The 24668-nt window shown below is 53.2% G+C and overlaps 1 protein-coding gene across 2 annotated transcripts in view; it reads right to left on the reverse strand.

The window, feature by feature from the left end:
- Positions 1-4342: 4342 nt before the first annotated feature.
- Positions 4343-24668, reverse strand: part of STARD8 (StAR related lipid transfer domain containing 8) — a 40268-nt gene continuing 19942 nt past the window's right edge. For both annotated transcript variants that reach the window (XM_032845581.1, XM_032845582.1), the window contains exons 2-14: positions 17494-17565; positions 15204-15285; positions 14189-14252; positions 11594-13017; positions 10817-10990; positions 9623-9782; positions 8981-9179; positions 8142-8352; positions 7740-7854; positions 7256-7480; positions 6063-6280; positions 5786-5962; positions 4343-5634 (exon numbers count right to left, since the gene is read on the reverse strand). In XM_032845581.1, the coding sequence (XP_032701472.1) occupies positions 5517-5634; positions 5786-5962; positions 6063-6280; positions 7256-7480; positions 7740-7854; positions 8142-8352; positions 8981-9179; positions 9623-9782; positions 10817-10990; positions 11594-13017; positions 14189-14245 (3078 nt within the window). In that variant the 5' untranslated portion in view covers positions 14246-14252; positions 15204-15285; positions 17494-17565 and the 3' untranslated portion in view covers positions 4343-5516. The remainder of the gene's footprint in view (positions 5635-5785; positions 5963-6062; positions 6281-7255; positions 7481-7739; positions 7855-8141; positions 8353-8980; positions 9180-9622; positions 9783-10816; positions 10991-11593; positions 13018-14188; positions 14253-15203; positions 15286-17493; positions 17566-24668) is intronic.

Below are 24668 nucleotides of genomic sequence, written 5' to 3' on the forward strand. Positions count from 1 at the left end.
CTTGCTCAAGATCACACTGCTAAGAAGTGGCAGAGCCAGGATTTGAACCCACCTCTGTGTGTCTTCAGATGCCCTCCACCAAGCCTCCCTGCCTCTCTGGGCTGGATACCACGAAGGACTCAGAGATGAACTTCACTGCGATCCTGATCCCAGGGGCTCCCAGGTTAATGAGGGTCATGTGATTGGTACCCAAAGAACAATCACAAGAGGAGACCTAAGGGAGACAGAAGCTTGGAAATAGATACAAAGGGCAATGATGACTTGGAAGAGGGAGTGAAGAAACCTTGCTGGAAGCTTCAGGGACAACTTCACGGTGGGGATATACCCACAATGGGCATTGCCAAACTGATAAAGTTTGGGGGTACTAGCTTTTTGTAATAATTGACCTAGGTTGTTAAGTAATCTGCACATCTCCCCAAGCCTCATTTAATGTGTGGGGAAAGTGGGCTCCCAAAAGATTAAATAACTTGCCCACAGCCCCACAGCTGTGAAGTGGCAGAGCTGAGACTTGAACCTGTGTCCTCCCAGTCCATGACAGTTCTATGCCTGCTCATGGCAGAGGTAACAAAAGGAGCATGTCAGGCATGTGGCTGAAGAAGGGAAGTGAAAAGAAGAAACTTGGTGGAAAAGTCAAGGCCACATCATGGGTCCCGAATGTGACCCTGAAAAACATAGATGATACTTGACTTTTTGACTTTTGAATGATTCACCTGGTTCTAAATGTAGGTGAAAAGGGGTGGGAGAAGAGAGAAGTGAGGTGAGTGTCTCGTGCTAATGTCTGGGTGGAAAGGTGTGCAATGTGAGTAGTGTGCCTTGGACACTGGGTAGAAGCTAGATGCAGGAGGCACAGTGGAGGTAGATCTGGCAGCATGTGGCTAGCTCCCCTTTTAGACCCACATGATCCAGACCTCTACTCCACTCTCCCACGCCGTCTCCTTCTACCCTCCCCTTGCTCCTGCATGTTAGCCATGCTCACCCTCAGAAAATGCCAACTTTGCCTCCACCCCAGGTCCATTGCATTTGCTATTTCTTCTGTCCAGAGCTCCTCCCCTTCTTCGAACTTTGCGTGGCTGATTGCTTCTCCTTCCTCAGGTCTTAGCTTACACATCACCTCCTCAGAGAGGCCTTCCCTTATCATCCTGTGGAGGTAAGGGCTCAGTCACCACTGCCTTCCCCAGCTTGACTGCCTTCATCACTCTTATCATAGCTCATGTTAGCTTGTGCGTGTGTTTATCACCTACCGCCCTCCTCTTGTCCATCTACTAGGATGTGTGCTAGAGGCTCGTGGAAACCTTGTGGGGCTTGTGGTCACTGCTGCATTCTCTGTACCTCCAGGCTGCCATATATGCCAGACTTTCTGCAACTACTTGTTGAATGGCAGAAAGTATGAGTGCTCGGATTGATGGATGGATACCTGTATGCATTGGTCATGGGGGAAGAGGAGAGGGAAGGCAGAGTTCTGGCTGATTTAGAGATTGGGGCGAGGATGACAACATTGCCAACAGAGGTAGGGCAGGCAGTGGGGAGCAGATTACATGTGGGAAGATGAGGAGTTTGGCTTGGGCCTGGTGAGACTGATATGCTGGAGGGGCCTGCAGGTAGACAGGCCCACTCACACAGTGGAAAATATTGGCCTGAGCTCAAGGAAGTGATGGGGCTCTGGGAGGGACAGGGGATATCTGCCCCGAAGTGTAAACTGAAACCATGGGCACCAGTGAAGTCCCTGATGAGCAAGGTGAGGCAGAGAGGAGGAAAAGGAAGAACTCAGGGGAATGACTGAGGTTGAGGTGGGCCAGAGGGAGAAGAGAAGTGAAAGGGGCAAGGGAAGAGGGTCATGAGCTGTGGTCAAAGAAGTGGGAAGAGCTCTCCTTGAATGGAGAAAGGAGGGCTTCCAGAGGGAAGATAGGTCCAGGGAGCCAAGTTCTCAAGGAGGAAGTGGAATGAAAAAGCAATCGGTACTTAGGATACAAAAAGGCCACTGGGATGTTTTGCACCTGATGAGGAGGTGGGTGTGTCCAGCATGGGGGCAGCTGAGGCTATGGAGGTTGGAGAGCCAAGGAGGTATATAGGACCTCGATGCCAAGCAGACATAATCCGCACACCCGCCCATCCACCCAAGCCCAGGCCCTTAGCACAGAGGCTGCCTGGCAAGGGGGAGGCAGGTAGGAGGCTGGGTAGGGGCGACTACCACTTATTCATGTCCATGTGTGCTACGAACTGTGCGGCCACAGTCATGGCCATTGACTCATTCAATCTTAATGACAACATTGCAGTATGTAAGTAATTATCAGCCTTATCTTCTGTGAGGAAAAAGAAATCAGAAAGGTTAAATGTGTCACTGAAGATCACAGCCAGGAAATGACGCAGCTCAGTGTGAACCTGGGTCTACCATCTATTCTCCGCCACTCTGGCAACAAGGCACCAGGGACTCAAAGCTAACACACTGAAGCTCTGAGATACATTGTCCAGTTTCCACGTGAGACTCACCGACTGCCTGGCTTCTTTGAGGAGCCGCATCAGGGGAAACACGGGAGGAGAGAATACAGGAAACAGGGCTGGGAATTTGAAGGGGAGAATCATCTAGCATTGGGGAAAGGAAGAGATCAAGTTAGAGCAGGCTGAGGTACACGACTGAGGGCTAGAAATGGTCACAGGCAGTGTTTCCCATGTGCACGGAACTGAGAGGCCCCATCATCACTGCACCCACAGGCCACGGTGGTCCATTTGTTGACTGCACAGTGGGCCCAGCAGAGAGGCTGCTTTATGGAGGGGAACGACACTAAGGTCCAGAGAAGCTCTCTTACTTGCCACTAACTCTCCCAGAATGCCAGATATGGGGAACCACCTTGGGAAGTTGGTGCCGGGCATGGGTCCAGAGCTGGAAGGTGGGAGGAATTCTCTGGCTCTTCCAAGAATCCCCCTCATACACAACTCTTTGTCTCCTTGTGACCATCACCCAGTGACAGCATGCTCAACCCTATGCTCTGTACCATTGCCACAGCCTCCTTCCGTGACCAGGTCAGGTGGTGCTTAAAGGTCAGAAGGTCCCCTGGCTGCTCTTGTCTGCCTCAAACTACTGGCTGGAGCTTCCCCCTAGTGTCCCTTAACACCATCACGGCTTGAGCCATCTCCCATCTCCCATAGTGACATGAGGGGTACCTCCACTGTTCTCCCATAGGCAAAGGGCTGATGGGACCTCTGTTCCACCTCACTCCCTCCTGAGGCTAGCTGAGATCCCCAGGTGGCAGCAATGAAGACAGGCCAAAGGCATGTAGGGACAGCCGAACCCAAGAGAAGAGAATGAAAGGTAACAGAGAAGTGGGACTTGACAGATGCCCCAACCTGTCCAGGCGGAGCAGGGCATGCCCAACACAACACTTACTGAGCCAAGCTTGTGCCAAGTTGTCACTGGCCTGCTTGGCCCACAAGGAGGCTGAGCTTCAGCTAGAGGGAGAGCACCTGGACCTGTTTGCCCCAGGCGACCCAGCAGCACTCAATGGGTACAAACATAGATTGGATCGAGTTGCCTATACTTCCTCTCTAGCAGCCCCTAGGAGCTTGGGAAATTTATGGCCACAGCAGTGGGGCCAAGATACCCCTTTCCTGTGGGGAAATAAAAATGAGGGGGCCTTTCTAGCCCCCTGGGGTTTGCTGGCCACTGGAGCCAGACCAGAAGCTGCCTTCAGGCACTCTGACCTCTCTTAGGCTGCTTTATGTGGCAAACGTGGTCTCCAAGCTGGCAGGGGCTGGGTTTTTTCACTCTTCATCCTGAAGCCTGGGCTGTGGGTAGCAGGTGAAGGAAGGAAAGCATAGCCAGGGGCATTTCTCCCTAGAGCTACTGTCAGGATGCCTGAGGTCATGCTTCTGTGCCACACAGATTGGGGACCCTGGCCAGATCAAGGGATAGGAGGGGGTCTGTGGCTTCTGCCCACACCCTGGCTTCTGGGAGTCCCACATTCCCCACCACCAAATCAACTCCCAAAGAGAAGAACTGAGGCCCTCCCCAATCCTACCATGGCCTGCCCCCAAATCCTACACCGGTAATGTTCACAATTTCTGACACTAACACAAAGCCCACAGTTGTAACCTGCCCTTGGTCCCTAACCCATCCTCTCAGGGAAGACAGCCACACAACCAAAGTCCATCTCTAGTAATGCTTTATTGTTCTGCTGAGGGGTCCCATGGTTCCTGCCTTCAGCCTCCCTCATCTTAAATGCCCTGTCCCCCTCAGGCTTTCCCGACCCCTGGTCGCACCCACAGATTATAATATACTCACAATAGAATATGTGTGCATATATAGATGTGCATATATATGTATCTATCTATATATATATATACACAAATACATACATATATATTCTGACTATACAGTATTTATAGGTACAAATAAAATAGGCTTAAAAATTACAGCATTAGCTGAAACCCATCCCACTCCAGTTTACTGAGCTGAAAGAAAAATGAAGCACCTGTTGGCATTTGAACGTCATTTGGAATTCCACATAAGCCAAGATGGCTGCTGGGTGGGATCAAGCCGCAGCTGGCTGAGGTGACACTCGGCCCTTCCATCTGGAGGGCCAGCTGCCTAAAGCAGGGGCCAGGTCTCTGCTTGATGACGGGGCTCTTGTGTCAGCCTGTTACCATAGGCAGGAGGAGCAGGAGAAGGGATACGGACACAGATATGTGTGTCTTCACTACTGTCTGCTTTTGCTGGGCCTGTGTAGTGGGATTGAGCCCATTTGCTCTCCAAACATAAGAGTATGTGACCAAAGGCTGCACAGGACACCGGCGAGTGGCAGATAAAGTAGGGGGCCCAAGCCAGGGAGATTGGTTCACTGGTCTCCTGAGACCTGAGAAAGGGAGCCCCCTCTCACCCCCACTCCCATATCCCAGGCTGCCCCAAACCATCCTGTTGCCTACTGCTAGTGCCCACTCTTTAAATCAGCCTCGTAAAAATCAGTATCATATTTACACAAATAAAAGAGTTCACAGTGATTGGGCTGCCCTGTGCTCACCCTCTCTAATTCCCTTTCTCTGAAAAAGCCAGTTCAGAGCCAAATATTAGGCCCAAAGGCAGGATTAGAGCCTCCTGCCAACCTCAAAGGGAACTGAGCACCCAAAAGGATGGCTTGGCCTCTCTGAGCGGCAGAGACCTGGACGCACACCCTGCTGTCTATCTCCTTCCCCCTGCAGGTGGGGGAGCTGGCAAGGTTTCAGATGGATGGTGCCTTGTTCTGTGGGCCAGGAGTGTCGCAGCAGTCATCTTCTTTGGAAAATGACTCCTCCCTCTTAGGAGGACAGAACACAGGCTCGTGGGTGCAGGTGGAGTAGAGACAGGACACTTGAAATTCTCTTCCCCTCCCTTATACATGTGGAGGAGCTTCAGGCAGCCAAGGGGACAGCAGGCTGCCAGATCGGCAAGGGCCCAGCTCTGCCCCTGGAAGCAACACATGAGGGCTGCTCTCCTCCCCTCACCCGCTTCCTCCCTTGGTACGAAGGGGCCAGGTAGGGGGTGAGGCTCATAACTTTGTCTCAGGGCCAGCTGCCTGCAGGGTGGGGAAGGAGTCCCGGATCTTTGCCACTTCCATGGCACACAGGTGCCCAAATACTTTGTTGTACCAGTCAGGAGAACGGCCCCTGTGGAGGTAGAAGCAGGCCAGCATGAGCCATGGGTTACGGCCTGGAGCTCTTGCCAGAGGAAGGAAGAAAGGACTTGCCCTCAGCCCCCCAGGACAGACGGCATGGGACAGAGGTGGGGAGAGTGCCAGGGCTGCAGGGGTCCCAGTACCTGAGATCAGCACGGCAGATGTGAGTGAGCCGGGAGCGACCCAGGCCACAAGGCTCCATGAGGTACTGGGAAGTGAGCATCATGGCCCGCACCCCTGACTCTGGCACCGGTTGCTCAGGATCCAGGGACTGGGAGACTAGCAGGCAGCCACCACGGGGCAGGTCGGAGCGCCACATCCTGCAGGGAAGGGACACGCATAGTCAGGTTCCCAGCATCCATTCCCGGTCCACCTCCCTGGTCCCGCACGCGTAGCAGGCTGCCAGCCAGAACCCCTCACCGGAGCACCACAAAGTCACGGCAGGGATGGGGCGCCATGCTGTCGGTGACATAGTGGTACAGCTCTACGCCTGGCATCAAGGCTTCCAACACCTGGGCTCGCAGCAGGTCCTCATCCCAGAGGGCCCTCTCCCGCAGAACACGGTGTAGCACCACGGCCGGAGGGGCGGCCACCTCAGTGGACGCCTTCCACACACGCAGGGGGTGCCCGTCTGGTGCCTGTGAGCCATGGGAATGGGGACGGGGGACAGCCATCAGAGCCAGAGAACACCCACTCTGCACCCCCATTCCCCTGGTTCCAACCAGGCTGTCCTCATTTTATCTCCTGAAAATGGAAGTCTTGCAGAGGGGCTCTGCTAGCCCTAGCCACATCCAGACAGGCTGTCCCTGTGTGCCCTGTCCTCTCAGTCCTTTCTGGACGTCTGCTTCTCCACCTAGTCAAAAGCACAGAGATGTCAAGACGCACATCCTCTGGGGCCTACCAGGCTCTACCATGAAAGGGACACGGGGCTTGGAATTCCTGGAGGTGAACAGGAAGAGAAGATGGTGATCGTCCTGAAGGAACTCACCATCGAGCCCAGGCAGGAGGCCAAGGGCACAGCAACCAGAGTCTCTCATCCCCATCCCATAAGGAAAGTTTCACTATGACTGGCACAAACAGAGCAAACTTTGGGCTTGCAGTCTTACTTGTCATTGCAATTCAAGAAAGAAGATGGCTAGTGCCAAGAGAAGGACAGAGAAGTCATCTCCAGTTTGGGACATGACAGGAGGCTCTGAATGAAGGAGAGGGCATATCAAATCAAGACTTCCTGTGGCTTGGGACAGGTAATGCTCGGGCCAGGTCAGCCCAAGCAGCAGGACGGCAGGGGTGGAAGCACAAATGTGCAAGTGTGAGGGGCTCAGCACGGCCATAGTGCAGAAAGATATGGGAGGCGAGGCTCTGCAAAGAGTGAAATGTCTGCAGTGGGGCTTTGGTACAGGAATTCTGGCCCATGATGCCCAACAGAGAGCCCCTGGTCTCATCAGGGTCCTGGTTCCTTAAGGTCCTCGACTCTGCCAGCTGACATCTTCCAAGGTCAAACCAAGGCACGTTGAGACTGGCAGGGTGGCTCCCTCCCTGGGGCCTCTTGACCTCCCTGCCTGCACGGCCCACGCTACCTGCTCCATGGCAGCCACGGGCAGTGCGTTCCTCACCTTCCTGCAAGCCAGCTCCGTGTGCTGGGGCCCTGGCATACTCATCCAGCCCTTGAAGCGCTCAGCAGCATCTCGGAGCAGCTCCTGGATGCTCTCCTCCATGTAGAGGCTCAGGCTCACACCTGCAGCTTGGGCCCGCCGCAGCTCGGCCAGGGCTGGCCCAGGAGGGCTGAGCTCGGCTGCACTATAGGAGCCACACAGTTGCAGCACCATGTCCTGGGGGACCTGGGAGAGCACACACACACTGGGGCCATGGGCAGCAACGGAAGGTTCGGGGCCCATCCATCCCAGAACCCATGGGATCTCTAAGGTCCACGTTCAGGGCCACTAGAGAGGTCTGGCTGTAGGAGTGAGGTAGATGAAAAACCTCATAGGACAGGAGTGGGAAGGTGAGGGGGTCTGTGTCAAGCTGGGCCCTGCCCCTGACCGGGGGTGTGAAGCTCTGTTCTGGTGGCTACCCTGATCTGGGCCTAGGGTTACTCACTTGGAAAAGTTTCTTGCAGTCACTGATCATGTGTGATAGGCCCTGGGTGGCAGCCATGTTCTCACTCAGGTCCCTAGGGCCTGGCCGGCCAACCAGGCTGCGTTTGCTCCTGATCCTGGGGGGCAGGGGAGGAGAGGATGGTGCATTGGCACAAGACAATATGGATGACCTGCTGGCTTCAAGCTCCGCCCCCCCCCCCAACACAAAATAACCTGCGACCCTTTGGAAGGACCTGCTTTGAAAACATCCATGCAGTCCCAGGCCCCTGAAGAGTCAGGCTGACCCCTTGTGGTAATGCCTGGGAACTGCAGGGCCAGCCCTAGAGGGCCTGCCATCCAAAGGGAGCCAAACCCTCCAGCCCCCACCTCACACCGGGCCCTACCACATTCTGCCCTTTTTCACCTGGGTGAGGGGTTATCCTTCTTGGAGACGTTGAGATGGAAGATGGAGGGTGCCAGGCACACGGCTAGGTTGCCGGCTGTCATCTGGTTTTCCTCAGCAGAGGCAATGTCACTTAGGAAATAGAGCAGGGTCTGTAGGACCTCTCGGTTCTCATCAGGGAGCAGCAAGGTGGCGGCCTGCGCTGCTGCCAACCACTGATCTTTGGGGAGGACTGTGAGAAAGGAATGGCAGAAGGGCTTTCTTACTCCCCTAAAGCTTCTGGCAACAAATCTCCTGCTTCTAGGAATGCAGAGGGCACAGCAGTCCCATAGGAAGTCAGTGAGAGGAAAAGGTAAAGATGGGCTCTGGGAGGTCTCTGGGTCCTAGATCAAACCCCACTCTAATGGACAATGTACATTTAGGGAAGCCCCTGTCTTTCCTCGGGGCTTTAGACCATCTTTCTGTATAATGGGTTTGGGGAATAGAATGTGGTCTCCCGGGGCACCTGGGTGGCTCATTCATTAAGCATCTGCCTTCCGCTCAGGTCATGATCCAGGGGTCCTGGGATCAAGCCCTGCATCGGGCTCCCTGCTCAGCGGAGAGCCTCCTTCTCCCTCTCCAGCTCCCACTGCTTATGTTCCCTCTCTCACCATCTCTTTCTCCCTCTCTCTGTCAAATAAATAAATAAAATCCCTTTTTTTTTTTTAAAGAATGTGGTCTCCCTTCAAGGGAGGGAGGGCCTTTCCAACTCCAGATAGCAGATCATCCAACGAGCTCCTGGGGTTTATCTCTCACAAGCCCCGGGATTCAGGGAGCTCAAGAATGGGGCAGGCTTCTGGGGACAAGTGCAGGTGACTCACGCTGGTAGATCTGCAGGAAAGTGGTGGTGAGCTTGCTGGTGAAGATAGGCTCTGGTAGGTCCCGGAAATACTGCTTCAGCAAGTCAGCCACATCATAAGCTGACTGGCCCTCATAGCAAACATTGTCTGGGGACATCTCATTCATTTGGCGCAGGTTCTGGATCCTGGACTTCACCCCCGACTTGCGGAATATGCCCACCTGGCCCATGCAGGAAAGGAAGGGAGAGAGACGTGCAGGGCAGGGGTGGGTGGGGAGGAAGATTATGATGAGGCCAGGCCCAGGCTGGGTGTCAGGAGTGTTGTCCACCCCAGAGACTTCCAAGCCTGCCAGGCTTCCTGCCTGGAAAATGGCAACACCAAAGAGAAGGGTTGTTACAGCGTCAGGGTTAAGGAGAAAGATGGCTGTAGCGGGAATGAGCAGGAAAAGGACCTAGGCTAAGGCAGGTTTCCACAGATGGGGCCTACAGTGCTTGGGCCAGAAATAAGTGGGCAGAGAGCCAGGCAGAGGGGAGCTTCAGCTCAGGAAAGCCCAGAAAGGTCTCTCGTGGGCTAGAAAGTCCCCAGCAGTCCCCCCACCCAGTTCCTTGGCCTTGGATTTCTTCCCCAGGGCTGTCTCCCTGCAGGTCCCCCAGTAGGGCTCACCTGGTCCAGGCACTGGCTGCGCAAGTAGCGCATGGCTTGCTGGATGCTCTGCGGCAGCGGCTGGCCTGTGCGCTGCACATGCACAAGAGGCGGCACCCCAAACACGTGCTGGCCCCGGTAGTCCGGGCTCTTGTTCCTTTTCATGAACTTGGGCACCGACCTGTTTGGGGCAGTAACAAGAGGTCCACTGAGAGCCGTGGGCCTGGTCCAGATGCAGCCTGGAGACTCTGCAGTCTCAGGGGGCTCGGGCAGGGATGGGGGGGTGGGGTAAGAAACACACCATGTCCCCAGGGCCAACACTCCCTGAGCACCGGCTCAGGGCCCGGCCCTAGAGAGTCATAGAGGAACACAGGGAGCTCTCAGGCTGCTTGAGGGGATAACTGCATCAACAGGCAGGGACACTATATGTGGTCGGGGGTGGAGCAAGCAAGAACTTAGGGGTAGACCTACGAGGAAGGGGAACAGTACCTAGTGGATCAGAGAAGCCTTCAGGGAGGATGTGGGCACTCAGCAGGCTCTTGAGGGACAGGTAGGTGTTGTCCCAGAGAAGAAATGGGGAAAAGGTATTCCAGGCAGAGAGAACAGCATGGACAAAGGCAAAGAAGCAGGGAAAAAAAAGAGTATGGCATATTGAGGGAAGAACAATGACCCCAGTGGCCTACCTGGTGGCATTGCCTTAGGGCAGTGGGCTAAGGAACCCAACAGCTGGGGCAGGGCCAGAACATGAAAGGGTCATAATAGGAAGGAAGCTGGACCTTCTTTGGCTCCAGCGGTGGTTGTGGGGGATGGAGGAGGGAGACGGGGGCACGCAGGGTGTTTATCAGGAGAGCAGCAACCAAAGCTGTCTTTCAGGACAATCTCGCTCGTGGCAGCCTGGAGGCTAGGATGGAGGAGATGCGGCTCGAGGACCTAGGGTCCCCTACCCCCACTCCTCCTTGCACACAGCACACACATGCATACACATCCCAGGAGCACCGTTCCCCCACAGACACATGTGCAAGCCATGCTGGCCTCTCGGGCCTTAGCCCCTCCAGCTGCCTGGCACAACATACCATTACTGGCTTCTGGGCCCCTCTTACTTGCACCCACCTTCTGGGGGCTGACCCTCCCAGGGTCCTGGATTGGGAACAGGGAGGGAGTTGGGACCTGGGCAAGAAGTTCCCCACCAACCCGCTGTGGCCCAGGAGTGCTCACCAGACCCATCCTGGCTTGTGGGACACAGTGTACTTCTCCATGAAGGCGGTGAGCCGCAGCAGTGAGCCCTTGTGCAGGAGGTGGATCTGGCCGGCAAACTGGCGGTTGATCTCCAAGGACTCTGAGTTGAGGCTGGGCCGGTGGGAGTTCTGGAAGCTATGCCAGCGGAGCTTCCTGATAAAAGATAGGAGGTGGGCCGAGAAGGCCAAGGGAACAGGTGTGGATAAATCTTAGGAAAGTTTGCACTCTTCTGGTCCCCTTATTCTCCCCCAAAGAAAGCAAATACGGGGAGATACGACCACTGTCAGCACTGCTACTGGGCCCCAGGGTGAAAAACTGAACGCCAGTTTCCAGGGCTGTCTGGTGGCCAAGATGCCGTTGGGGTGGGTGGCCCAGAGCTGAGGCCCATCTAGGGCCAACAAGTAGCACCACTACCCTGCTTCCAAGACTGCAGCAGAGGGACTGCTCCGAGAACCCAAGGTGGCAAAGCTGGGGATGAGAGACCATCTTCTCTAATACCTTTGACTGGCACATGGGGAAAGCAAGGCCCAAAGAGGAGCTAGAATTTGCCCAAAATCACAGCAGAGGCAGGCCCTGAACTTAACCTGGAGGGAATGCAGACCCTGCCCCTGGGCCTCAGGACTAACATACTGGCTTGAGGGAGAGTTGTATGAGGGAGAGAGGGAAAGGAAGAGAAGGAGGAGGGGGCATGGGAATAGGAAGAGACAGATAGACATGACAGAGTCCTCTGTCCCCACCCCTGCTCAAAACTCCCACCTGCAGGGTCTAGTAAGCGAGGCCCCAACGCCTGAATCTCGTCGTTCACGTGGTGCTGATGCCTGAAGTCCAGCTGGTGAGCCTCTGGCTTCGGGCTCATTCACGGAGGGTCCACTACTGTCCAGTTCACTGGAGGAGGCCACGGTGTCAGCAATGGAGTGTCCTTCTTCCATAGACAGGCTGGAAGCTGAGGTGGGTTCCCCACCTGAATTCGCCTCCTGACCATTATCTTGGGCTGGACCCGGGGCCTCAGTATCGGCCTCAGCCTGTGCCTGTGCCAGGGGCTCAGCCTCAGCCCTAACCTGAATCTGAGCTGGGACTACTGGCTGGACATCAGCCTGGCCCAGGGCCGAGTACCCTTGGCGGGCCGGAGCCTCCACCTGGGCCAGAGCCTCAGCTTGCCCTTCGACCTCAACCGTGGCCATCTCTATGGATGAAGTGACTTCCTCCTCTTCTTCCTCCTCTGCCTCCTCTTCCTTCTCTCTAGTCCACAGGTCTGGGTAGATGGCCTGAGACCAGAGTTCCACCCGTTGCTGCAGCCCCCACACGTGCTGGAGAATGTCGTCTAGGTGGGCATAGCTGCTGCTGCCCTCCTCCTCCTCCTCGGCTTCAGCGCCAGCCAGGACGGGCTCCGCTGGGTACAGCTCGGGCATGTTATCATAGACGCTGGCATGGCTGCCTGTGGAGCCACAGGAGCCCCGACGCCCTTCACAGCCCTGGGGCCTCCCTGGCTGCCAATCTGCCAGGTGGTGTCCGTCCTCAGGAAACAGGCTCTCAATGGACAGGGAGCGAGGGAATGTGCCTGGTTTGTGGTCCCTGGGCACGTGCACGAGGCAGGCACCCTGGTGCACCCGCTGTGGATGCCGAAATGGGGCCACAGGCCAGGCCTCCCAGTCCCTCGGGGTTGCAGTGCCACCGTCACCGGCTGAGGTGGCCACCCTGTTCTTGGCCTTGTAGAATCCGGCGGAGAGGAAGCTGCGGCGACTGCAGAAAGAGGAGGGTTTGCTGGTCTTCTCTAAAGTGGCTGGGCCACGCTCAGGCTCTGCTTGCTGACCACGACCCTTTTCCTTCCGCCGGAGAGATTCAAGGTGCTTAAGGAAGCTACGAGAACGGTGCTTCTTGGCTTTGTCCCGGGGACCCTCTTGGCCCTGGGTGGGGCTAAGGAGGAGCTGGTTACTTGGGCTGGGGACATGGCAGGGTGAGGGTAGGTCCTCTGGCTCCAGCGATAGGCCCACAGTGATGGCTGGCAGGGAAGTGGCGCTGAGCTCTGTGAGGACACTCTCACAGCTGGAGGTTCCCGGCAGGCCAGGGCTCGGGGGGGCCAGCAGGTCAGAGGACCCTCTGTGGGACCAGAATTTACTTTCTTGCTGGACAGCCCAGTGGTTGCTGATGGTACACTGCTCTTCTTCTTCTGAGTCTTCATTCTGGGGAAGGAGCCATGGGGTCAGGTCAGGTCAGAGAAGTCCGGTCCCCAAGCCTTTGTTGGTACCCCCAATACTCTGCCTCCAAACTCTTGGGGGACTTTGAGGTAAAGGGCCCCGCCTTCTGACAGAGGACATGTCCTAGGTGGGGAGTTGGCTCTGGAAGCAACAGAATAAGACGGGGAAACCCTGACCGACAAATGAGAAGCCACTTGCCCAAGGTCATACAGTAGCATGCTGTGAGTCAGTGAGAGAGCCAGGGTTAGAATCCAGGTGTCTTGACCTCTTCTCCTCAGCAGCTCCCCAAGCCTCTAGGCTATGGTCTTAGATTAGAACTATGGAATGCCAGAACTGGAAGGGGATTTTAGATTTTCTAATTCTCTCCTTTGCAATATGGGGAAATCAAGGCCCAGAGAGGGGAAGAGGCTTGCTCAAGGCCACTGAGCTGTTGGTGGCAGAGCTGGGACCAGGTTCCAGGGGTTTCCTGCTTCCCAGTCCAGCTTAGCTAAACCTCTTGGCTCCAGACCTCTGGTGGAGAAAGACCCAGAAGAAACCCATGAAGCTGGACCCTACAGAAAGACGAGATCATCAGGGCTACATATGGACTGAGGATCCTCTCCGTCTCTGCAGTCCCAGATTGGTAGAGTCAGAAAGGCCCCTTGAGGCTATTAATGCTCCCCTCCAGTTCAGTGCGGAGATGGGGAAAATGAGGCTCAGGGGTATAAGACCTCATGGGGACACGGCTGGGGATCTTGACTCCTCACATCATATAGGCTATGATTTTTCTACCACATTATTCTGTCTCTGCTCCCTAGGCAAGGATTTCTTGCCATCACAAAGCAGACGAGGCAGATAGACTTCCCTGAGGAAGGGCCATCACTGGATCAATTTATGAGTAAACTCAGTGGGGAGAGGGGTGCCGAGGCGGGTGTGTGAGGCCACAGGCCAGGGTACTTGTTCTCAGACTCCAAAACCCAGACTCCAAAACCCAGACTGCCAAAACCCAGCAGGATCATAGAGTCCCTTATACTTCACTCCCAGGCTAGACCAAGGCACCGCTCTGTACACCCCAGAGTCCCAGGATCCTGGAGCTACTTTTGTAAGTGGTCTGCATATATCCTGGGTTCCCCCATGGTGCCACAAGGCCCCAGGACCCACCCTTGCCATGACTCACCTGCTTGCTTTGAAAGTGAACTTCCAGTTTCATCGAGGCACAATTGTTCAAGGTCATCAGCCTCCTGTAAGGAAAAAAAGCAGCACTCACCCAAGGGTCCCAACCAAAGCCTGCAGGGCATGATTTACCAAGACAGTCCCAAGATGCCATCCACTACTTTACGTGCCTGAGCCATCAGAACATCTCCAAAGACCCGGTGTTCAGGAAGCTTTCAGTGCCAGACACAGTGCTAGGGAGATTATGGCTTCTGTCCTCTGGGAGCTCATATATGCACAATAAACCACGACAGAGATGGGGCAAGTTTAAGAACAGTATATACGGAGGTACAGCAGGCATACAGAGGGTGGGACAAGGAACTTCCTCGAAGGGGGATGGGATTCGGAAGGAGAAAAAGGGAAAAAAAGAACTGGGAACTTCTAACCCAGGCTTCCACAAGAGGCTGTGACAAGGTAGAGAGGAAAACAGTCAGTAAACAGACCAGTGCTGGTGTGACAGAGAGGCTGAGGCTGATACGGTTGGTCAGAGCCCAATTGCAAAGCTGCCTCGTGTTTAAAAAGCTTCACTTTCCTCTGTAGGCAGCTGCACACACCAAGCAGAGGGGCACCTGCTTGGAAGCTGAAACTGGGAGCCATAGAGAGAGAGTCTGGATCAGGGTGAGGAGGGGAATGGCAGGAAGGCCAGTTAGTAGGCTATAGACCGGATCCAAAAGGTTGTGCTTTGGCCTGAAACACGGCCCAAACCAGTGTAAGCAGAGGGGGGACAAAGCAGAGGAATGTCTGGGGAATAGAACTGAAGGGAGAAAATGAATCAAGGCCAGATCTTGGCTCTCTGGCTCAAGTGTCTGTGTGGCGAGGAGTCACGGACACAGAAGACAGTGAGCAGTATGACTGCTGCAGAGAAGCTTTGTTACAGGCTGGGCTTCTCCTCTGGTGGAAGGGCCGGGAACTGATTCTTTCCCAGGGAAGCCCACAAGCCCGGCCCTGACTTCTCAGGCCTGGCCCTCAGCGCCCCCTACCTGCACAGGGCCCCCAAAGAGTCCTCGTCCAGAAAACCGTGGTCCTTCTTCACAGAGCCAATATCCAGAGGAAACAGACCTTCTGTATGGCAGAAAAAAAGCCAAGATGAGTCATGGGTAGTAGGTCAGAAACTCAGTGCCAGCAACCATTGAGGAGGAAAGGGGAGGCCAGGGAAGAGAGGAGGCCGGAAGGCAAAAAGCAAAGCAGAAGGAGCAAGCCTGGAGTAAAGGAGAGGCCCAGGGAGCTTGGGGTTGACCATCAGAGGCAAGTCCAGGGTTGAGGGAAAGGAGGGTTGAGCTGGATGAGAGGACCCGGCAATAAGCAGGTCCCTGGGAGATGGCAGGCCCGAGGACTTGGGTGACCGTCAAGAGCCAAGCTCGCCTCCCACCCCCAGTCCCCTTTGAATCCTGGGCTACTCAGACAGGGAACCTCTTTCCAGGCCCAAGGTGAAGTGGGAGCAGGGAAAGAGTGAGGACAGAGAGGACAATGTGCAGCCAAACAATACCTCATTTCCTCCTACTTTTCCAAACAGGGGAGCCCACTCCCTGGGATGTAGGAAGGGGAGGGGAGAGAGGAAGGAGTAGGGTCGGAGGACAACGCATCCAGGAAATCCCACACCTCTCTGCCTGACTGCCAAAAGAAACCCATTTTCTCATTTAACTGACATTATCTGAGCACCTACTTGGTGCCAGGTACTGGGGATAAAACAGTGAATGAGATAAAAATGATCCCTGCCTTCATGGAGAGACCGTGTGTGGAATAAGATAAGACAGTTCTAAATGCCACAAAAAGACATTAGCCAGGGTGATAGGGCCAAGGAAGGCTGGCGGGGTCAGGGGCACTCATAGAGAGGTGACTTCTGAGCCGAGTCCTGCAGAATAAGAGGGGGCTGGCTGGGCCAAGAGCCTGGGAAGAGGATTTCAGGCAGGACTAACATTAAGGCTCTGAGGAAGGGAAGGTGTGAAGGAGTGGTAGGAAGGAGCCTGGGATGTAGTGAGCAAATGGAAGGGGACTAGACAGAAGTTGGGTGACATAGTCTTGCTGGCCAGAATAAAGCATGTGAGCTTACCCTCATTCTGAGTGTGCCAGGAAAGCAGCAGAGAAATGGCAGAGTGAGGCCCGAGGCTCGCTGGGTTCCTCTGGCTGCCATGGGCTGATGAGAGGCAAGAGGAGGGGGATGCAGGAAGGAGGCTGGTGCTCTAAGGCAGGCGAGCAGTGATGGTGGCAAAGTGATGGTACAGTGTACATCACTGTACCAGTGATGGTACAAAGGAGGTGGCAGCAGAGGTGGTAGAAAGTGGACTGATTCGAGACATAGTATGGAAGGAGAAAGTGACCAGCTGGAGGAGAAATGGAGGGTGAAGGAGAAAGAGAACTCAGGGGTGATTCCTGGCTGTGGGGCTTGAGTGCACGGTAGTGCCCTCAGGAGATGGAATTGAGACCTGCTCCATTTGAGATGCCTATCAGGCAGATGAGATACTGAATTGGTGGTTGGCTAGATGAATCTGGAACTCAGGAATGAGGTCTAATGGAACTATTTGGGAAGCACCAGAAGATACATGGTACTTGGAGAAGGATCACCTGGGAAAGAAAGGTGGAGAGGGAAAAGGGGCCAAGATTGAACTCTGGGATACCCCAACATTTAGACACCAGTTAGAGAAAGCAGAGTCTGTTATAAGAAGACTTACAGTGGCAGCTAGAGAGAGGCAGCCAAGAGAAGCGAGTGTTCCAGAAGCTGAAGCGAGTGTTCCAGAAGCTGAAGTGAGTGGCCAACTGCACTGAAAGCTCTTAAGAGATTAAGACTGGGGAGGAACCACTGAATTTGATCATGTGCAAGTCCACAGTGACCTGGACAAGGATTGTTTTGTTGGCAAAGTGGGAGTGAAGGCAGGGTACAGTGGGAAGTGTGGGAAGAAGAGGGAACGTGGAAACAACAAATATAAACAACTCTGAAGAAAAACAGAAGAATGAAGGGAAACTGAGAAATTGAGGCCATGCGGAGGCTGAACCCTGGGTTGCATCTGCAAATGGCACCCTCAGAAGCAGTATAGTGCAGGGGCTCCCTGGTTGAGACAATGTACTTGAACATAACGGTGACACCAGAGCTTAGGAGAGCCAATCAGAGTGACCCACCGGAGATGATGGGGTCGTGATGGGAGCAGGACCAATGTTCACAGCTTCTTGTGTCGTTGGAGAAAGGATCTGATTGGCCTCATTTTACAAACAAAAAACGAGAGGGATAAGGCAAGGTTTGGGGGTAGGGAAAGGGGAGCAACAGAGTAGCCTTACCTTCAAAAAGCTGTGCATACTGAGGGAATCCTGTCGCTCGGAGCCACTTGCATGCTCTCTTGGCCTCAGCTTCTAAAACGGAACAGAGGGACAGAAATAGGCCGAGACATGGCGTTAGCTGGGTGCTGGCATGGAGCCACGCTGGGTGTACGCTGCCTCACCTCGAGTTCTCATGATCCAGAAATGGCAAGGAGAGCATGGTGAGGGCTGGCATATCCGCTGCTGGGATTTACCTTCAGTTTCCCACACCCAACCCTCTGTATGTCCTGGCACACCCTTCTTGAACCTCACTCTCTGCCTGTCCCACTACTCCTCTCCCTCTCCCACACCTGCCCAAGAACAGAACCCACCAGCAGCAACTCCTAGGAAAGGAGGGAGTCAAGGAGTACTGCTGGGGGAAGAAGCCATGGCTATGTCTTCACCTTTCCTTTCTTCGGGAAGCTGTCCCCCTTCCGTGGCCCTGGGGAGGCCATCCTAGTCCAGCTAGGGATACAAAATGTTCAAGGATTAGCCTTATCTTTCCCACCATTATTCTATGTAACATTCCCCAGCACTTTGAGAACCGAATCTCACTTAGCACACACAACATGCCATGAAGAAGGCTGTACTCTCTCTATTCTATGGCTCTCTAGACAGGCTCAGGAAGGAAGGGACTCCTCCATAGTTTCACAGTTGACCAAGGTAGCAGTGCTCGGGCCAGAGTTCAAACTCAGTCTGACTCCTCCTCAGGGCTCCTACCCTTCTGATCCGGCAGCCTTCCCAGTGCTCACCCTCCCTGGCCACATATCATCATCGATTTCTAGCCCTCCCTCCCCTGGCAGCCTCCCGAGACTGCTCCAGCTCTCCCCAGTGGTTAGGCCTATGTGATATAATCCAGTGCTGATTGTCCTGATGACGCAGTGCGGACCTGTGGGAATCTTAGAGGGTAGTGGTGGGATTAGCTTCCTACCTCTGCACTGGGAAGGCCCAGCACCCCTACTAGCTTCAACAGAGACATGCACCTGGACTAAAGGAGGTCGGGTGGGCTGAACACCACCAGCAAAGCCCTGGTCCTTAGCGCCCACGACCAGGGGACTCCAAGGAGACTGGTGAGGTTTCTCTGAGACTGGGATAGCTCTTGCTTTCCAGGGCTTTCCTGCAGGGAAATCCAGGATGAGGCCCTAGCAGCTGGGACCGGGAAGTTAAAAGACAAAACAGTACTTGAGAGAATGCCAGGTGGGGAGCCAAGAGAGGGAAGAGGGCAGAAAGGTGGAAGCTGGTTAGAAAAAACAACAGGCTTCTCAAGGGTCACACACTGATGGGGATTTGAGGGGGGAGGGGAGAAGGCTCTGGAGCCCCTGACAGCTTTGAGGGCAAACAGGAGTGCAGGGATGAACATGGGGATGCTCATCTGTGATGATGGTGGGGGATGGGGATGAACATCTGTGCGTTTCCTAGAGTGAGGGCCACCCCCAGCATCTCCCTCTGCTCACAGCTGCAGCCAAGTCTGCTCAGGTCCATGATCCATGAAGATCAATGTGGGATGGCGCTCCTGTACATGGACATGGACAGGCCCCTCAGTCTGTGTATGCACCCGAAACTGTGCACATGCACGTGTTTTTTGTTACTGCAACCTTCTAACCTATGACAAAGATCTAAGGGTCATCAGGACTTCCGAGAGGTCCTGGAAGGCATTTGTTCCCACAGAGCTCAGCCAACAGTCCCCCAGACCCTCTGGCAGGGGGCAATGCAGGCCTGGGAGAGGACTCAGGTCTCTAGACAAGAGGCAGTCTGTGAGAACTGTGCTAAGAGCTGCTGGAAGGGACTTTGCCTCAGCCCAGGAAGCATTTCAGGGACATGGTTTTGCTGTAAGGACAGCTGAGCCAGTTGCGATAACCACCTCCCTGTCTTCTGATCCTACCACAGCCCCAGGAGAAGGCCCTTATCCATCCTCAGAGTCCCTGCCAGCAGCCAGCTCTGCTATCCCATCATCAGGACAAAGAGAAGGTCCCGAAGGAGGGATCTGCTAGGAGTTTCCAGAAAGGCAGGCACAGAAGGAAACAGTCACCCCTAATGGACCACGTGTATGGGATGGCCACCCCAGGCAGAGCCATCAACCCCAGGGATAGGCCTGCATGGCAAGGACACACCTTCAAAGTCCACTCAGTCCTTTGTGGTTAGCGGCAGAACAAAGAGCAAAAGGAAGGAGAGAAGCACCAGCCTGTCCGTGACTCCTGGGCTCCTTCCTAAGCCTGAAGGAGGTGGGAGAGTGCAATAATTAAGTGTACATCTCAAATACCTGCACCATCTACCCAAGCCATGGAGGCAGAGCCCACAGGAGAGTGGCGAGCTGCCTGTTCCTCTCGTGTTAGGCAGTGGCTCTAGCCAGGGTTGTTGGGAAGGAAACAAGGTCACACGAGTGGGCACCAAGTTCTTTCACTGCTACCTAGAGCCCTCAAGCCTCCTGCTATTCTACGTGTGATCCCTGGACCAGCAGCCATCAGTATCGCTGGGAACCTGGTTAGAAATGCAGAGTCCCAGACCTACCGAATCAGAATTGACATTTATTTAACTAGATCCTGAGTTGATCTGCATGCACATTAAAGTCTGAGAAGCACTGGCCTATATTACCTAGCTCAAGGATTCTCACCCTTGGATGCACATTACAATCAGCTAGGAAGCTTTAAAAAATACCAATTTCCTGGGTCCCCATCCTCAGAGGCTGATTTAATTGCTCTGTGGTGAGATTCTCCAAATCAACACTTTTTTTTAAAGATTTTATTTATTTATTTGAGAGAGCTAGAGAGAGAGCAGAGCAGCAGGCAGAGGAGAGGGAGAAGTGGACTCCCCACTAAGCAGGGAGCCTGATGTGGAGCGTGATCCCAGGATGCTGGGATCAGGACCTGAGCTGAAGGCAGATGCTTAACTGACTGAGCCCTCCAGATGCCCCCAAATCAGCACTTTAAAAAAGCTATAGTATGGGGTATATTGAAGCCCAAGGGGCTTTTCTAACTCTCACAGTTATTTATGTGTCACAGTTAAGACTATAACCTTCATCTTTTCTTTTTTTTTCAAAGATTATTTATGTACTTATTTGACAGAGAGAGAGAGAGTGAGAGAGAAAGAGATATCACAAGTAGGCAGAGAGGCAGGAAGAGGGGGAGGGGGAAGCAGGCTTCCCGCTGAGCAGAGAGCCCAATGCGGGGCTCAATCCCAGGACCCTGAGACCATGACCTGAGCCGAAGGCAAAGGCTTAGCCCACTGAGCCACCCAGGTGCCCCTTCTTTTTATTTAAATTCATTACTTAACATACAGTGTTATTTTAGTTTCAAGTGTACAATACGACGATTCAATACTTCCATGCATCACCCAGTGCTCATTACAAGTGCCCTCCTTAATTGCCATTACTGATTACAGCCATCCCCCCAGCCACCTCCCCTCCAGTAACCATCAGTTTGTTCTTATGGTTGAGAGTCTGTTTCTAGCTTGCTTGCTCTTTTTCCCTTTGCTCATTTGTTTTGTTTCTTAAATTGTCTTTCTCTGACTTATTTCGCTTAGCATAAGCCCCCTAGCTCCATCGATGTTGTTGCAAATGGCAAGATTTCATTCTCATTTATGGCTAGGTAGTATTCCACTGTGTGTGTGTGTGTGTGTGTGTGTGTGTATACACACACACCATATCTTCTTTATCCATTCATCACACTTGGATCGCTTCCATAGCTTCCCTATTGTAAATAATCCTGCTACAGACATAGGGTTGCATGTATCCTTTTTCATCTAGTGTTTTTGTACCCGTTGGGTAAATACCCAGTAGTGTGATTGCTGGGTCATAGGGTAGTTCTCTTTTTAACTCTTGAGGAACCTCCACACTGTTTTCGAGAGTGGCTGCACCAGTTTGCTTTCCCACCGACAGTGCAAGAGGGTTCCCCTTTCTCCACATCCTCACCAACAACCGGCGTTTCTTGTGTTGTTGATTTTAGCCATCCTGGCAGGTGTGACATGGTATCTCCTTACAGTTTCGGTTTGCATTTCCCTGATGGTAAGTGATGATGAGCATCGTTTCATGCACCTGCTGGCCATCCGGATTTTTCTTTGGAGAAATATCTGTTCATGTACAACCCTGATCTTTTCATTTCCTGTCCAGTTCTCTTTTCCATGGAGTTACACCACCTGCCCTCAAATGCCAGGTAAACCAAGGGCTTACACTCAAAGGAACCAACTCCATGTCCCCTCAAATTTTCCACCCTTCTGATTGAGTACAGTTACAAGACTGAATTGAAATCCTGGTGCTACCAGTCATGAGCACTCTGACTTCGGGCAAGTTATTTAACCTCTGTAAGACTCAGTTTCCCCCTCTGTAAAATGGAGGTAATAGAGTCTACTTGGAAAAGCTACTGAGAGCATTAAGTAAAATACTAAAGAGGGAGAAAAAAAAACAATAACCAAAACCCCCGATGCATAGTATAAACACTTGCCACTAAATGAAGGGTCTGAAGGAAAAAGGACAAACAGAAGAAAGAAGCCCAGATGGCATTTCCTTTTGGGTCTGTAAAGTGGCTGCATCCACATTACTGTCAAAATTACAGCCAAATGGCTCTGGGAAGTGAGGTTAGTTAGGAGGCAGATGTTTCAAAGAGGCCACAATAGCTCCAAAAGACAAAGGAGCCAAGGAGTTTGAAGCAGGGCTATGGACTGAATCCCCAGCAAGTACTCCCTGGCAGGAATCTGGAGAATGTAATGGGTTATTACCCAACAGGATGTCAGGGACACTGCCTCCCAGCATTACACCACCTCGCGGAGGTCTGGGAGGCCCTGAGGCTCCCTCCCAGATGAAGCAGTCAGAGACATATGTCTTGGTGATTAAGGACTGAGCTAAAGTACTTTGCGTTCACTCCTCCCACCCGCCCCAGCCTGCCCAGGCTGGGACCGGAAGTGACCACTCACCCCCAGCAGAGTCCACTCCCCTGAGGTGTTCTAAACTCAGAATTGCCTTCTGTGCCTGGCGGGGAGAGTGACACCGGGCAGGCCGAGGCGAGTGATGAAGGAATGTCTGTGTCCCCTTGTCCTGCTTCTGTGTCCAGATGTACAGATTTGAGCAGTTTTCAACTGCTATATTCTGCAGGCTGTGCTCTGGCCAAGGCTAAGATGATGTGCTGGGACAGGTCAGGAATGGCACTCGGCTGGCACAAGCTGGATTCCACAGAGATTTAGGCTCAGACTCTCAACCTGGGGATGGTCCCAGGTGATCTGAGACATAAGAATCAGAGCAAGGGGCATACTCAAAAGCTCCAGAGTCAAATCAGGTCTCAAGGCCATGCCCACAGGTTTCCTGGAGGGAGTGTCAAAGAAAAATGGCTGAACAGCAGGAGAAGGTTTTAGAGGTCAATGACAGGATCTACACCTACACTTACACAGGCCATGTACCAGGAGCCTCTTAGCACAGAGCTCTCTTCTATTTTGAGAAAGACAGAATGAGGAGAAAAGCATTTCTGTTCCCAAGAAATGCTGCATGAACAAGGGTAGCTTACGCACTCAGGAAAGGGCGAGCAACATCTCCCACGGAGGAAATGCAATCATGCTCCAAGATGATAGATAAGTGACTTGAAGAAAGAGCTTTTTCCCATCAAGCCAGCTCCCCTACTCGCTGCCTAAGTCACTTAAGCCAACTTGCTTCCTTCCCTAAGCTTTGGATTTTGAACTAGGTAGTGATGACCAAAAGCTTTCCTGCCTACCTCCATGGTTATTGCATGGAATGGGTCAGGTTTTGCCTGGTTTTAAAAGTGGCTGTATGAAAGTTATCATTAGAGAGCACAATTTTTGTTAAGACTACTTGAACTTGCCCCCACAAAAACTATTATTACCTTGTATGGTAACTAAGTGGAATTTAAATAAAAACTTAAAAAAAGACTCCTTGACCTTGGTATGCACACATTCACAGTCGGTGAGCCTCAGTTCAGAATTTGTCCTACTTGTAAAAAAGTGAGCATGAGCTAGGAGGGGAAGAAAAAGCAATTGCCAACTAAGTTGAGGGAGGTTGGGCCTCACCCAGCCAATATCACCAACCCCACCCTCTTCATGCCACACTCAGGGGACTTGAGTCCTTCCACTTTGTGGTCACTCAGTGGGCTGTGAGAGAGCTGCTCAGACCCCACTTCTGCCTACTCTTTCCCGACCCAAAACCCAGCTCCAGGCATAGGTACCAGGTAAGACTCAGGACCCAGGACAAGCAATGGGTGGATGTCACAGAGGCCCCAGTCAACAGGATCCTTGTTACCACCAAAATAGTAACCTCTCATCTCAGACCACACATTATAATCTGAGAGTTTTTAAAAATTCCAGGACCTGGGGGTTGGTTGGGTGGCTCCCTCAGTTAGGCTCAGGGCATGATCCCGGGCAGTGGTGACGCCATCACCATCATCATCGTTGGGATTCCCTGATCAGTGGGGAGTCTGCTTCTCCCTCTGCCCCTCCCCACCACTCATGCTCACAAGCACATGCATGTGCATGTGTGTGTGTGCCCTCTCTCTCTCTCTCTCTCTCTCTCTCTCAAATAAATATATAAACTCTTTTTAAAAATTCCCATGTCTGGGGCACCTGGGTGGCTCGGTGGGTTAAAGCCTCTGCCTTCGGCTCAGGTCGTGGTCTCGGGGTCCTGGGATCGAGCCCCGCATTGGGCTCTCCGCTCAGCGGGGAGCCTGCTTCCTCCTCTCTCTCTGCCTGCCTCTCTGACTACTTGTGGTCTCTGTCTATCAAATAAATAACTAAATAAAATCTTAAAAAAGAAATTCCCATGTCTGGGCCTCAGTCATTACCAATTAAATTAGACTCTCTGGGAAAGTTTTCATTTGTTTTTGAGAGTTTTCCACATGATTCTTGAGTGCAGGCAAGACAGAGCACCACTGCCCTGAACAAACACAGTCAACCAAAAAGCCACAGCATAGGTCTCTGGAAAGATTCTAGCCAGAGGCCAGACTCAGGCCCATTCTAATCACTGGTCCACATTCTCTCCAGGCCCCAGACAAGGAGCAAGAGAGCAATGAGTGGTAATACGAACGCGTGTGGTGGGACAGGGGAGGGTGAGTCTGTGGGTGTCTGTGAAGGTAATTTAATCAAACAGTTAGCTGTCATACTCCATAAGGAAACTTTCAGCAAATGTGCTGATTTCCTTTACCTTACTTTGCTTTCTGTTTGGAAAA

The sequence above is a fragment of the Lontra canadensis genome, unplaced genomic scaffold (assembly GCF_010015895.1).
Source record: "Lontra canadensis isolate GAN:19392208 unplaced genomic scaffold, GSC_riverotter_1.0 scaffold166, whole genome shotgun sequence".
Classification (NCBI taxonomy): domain Eukaryota; kingdom Metazoa; phylum Chordata; class Mammalia; order Carnivora; family Mustelidae; genus Lontra; species Lontra canadensis.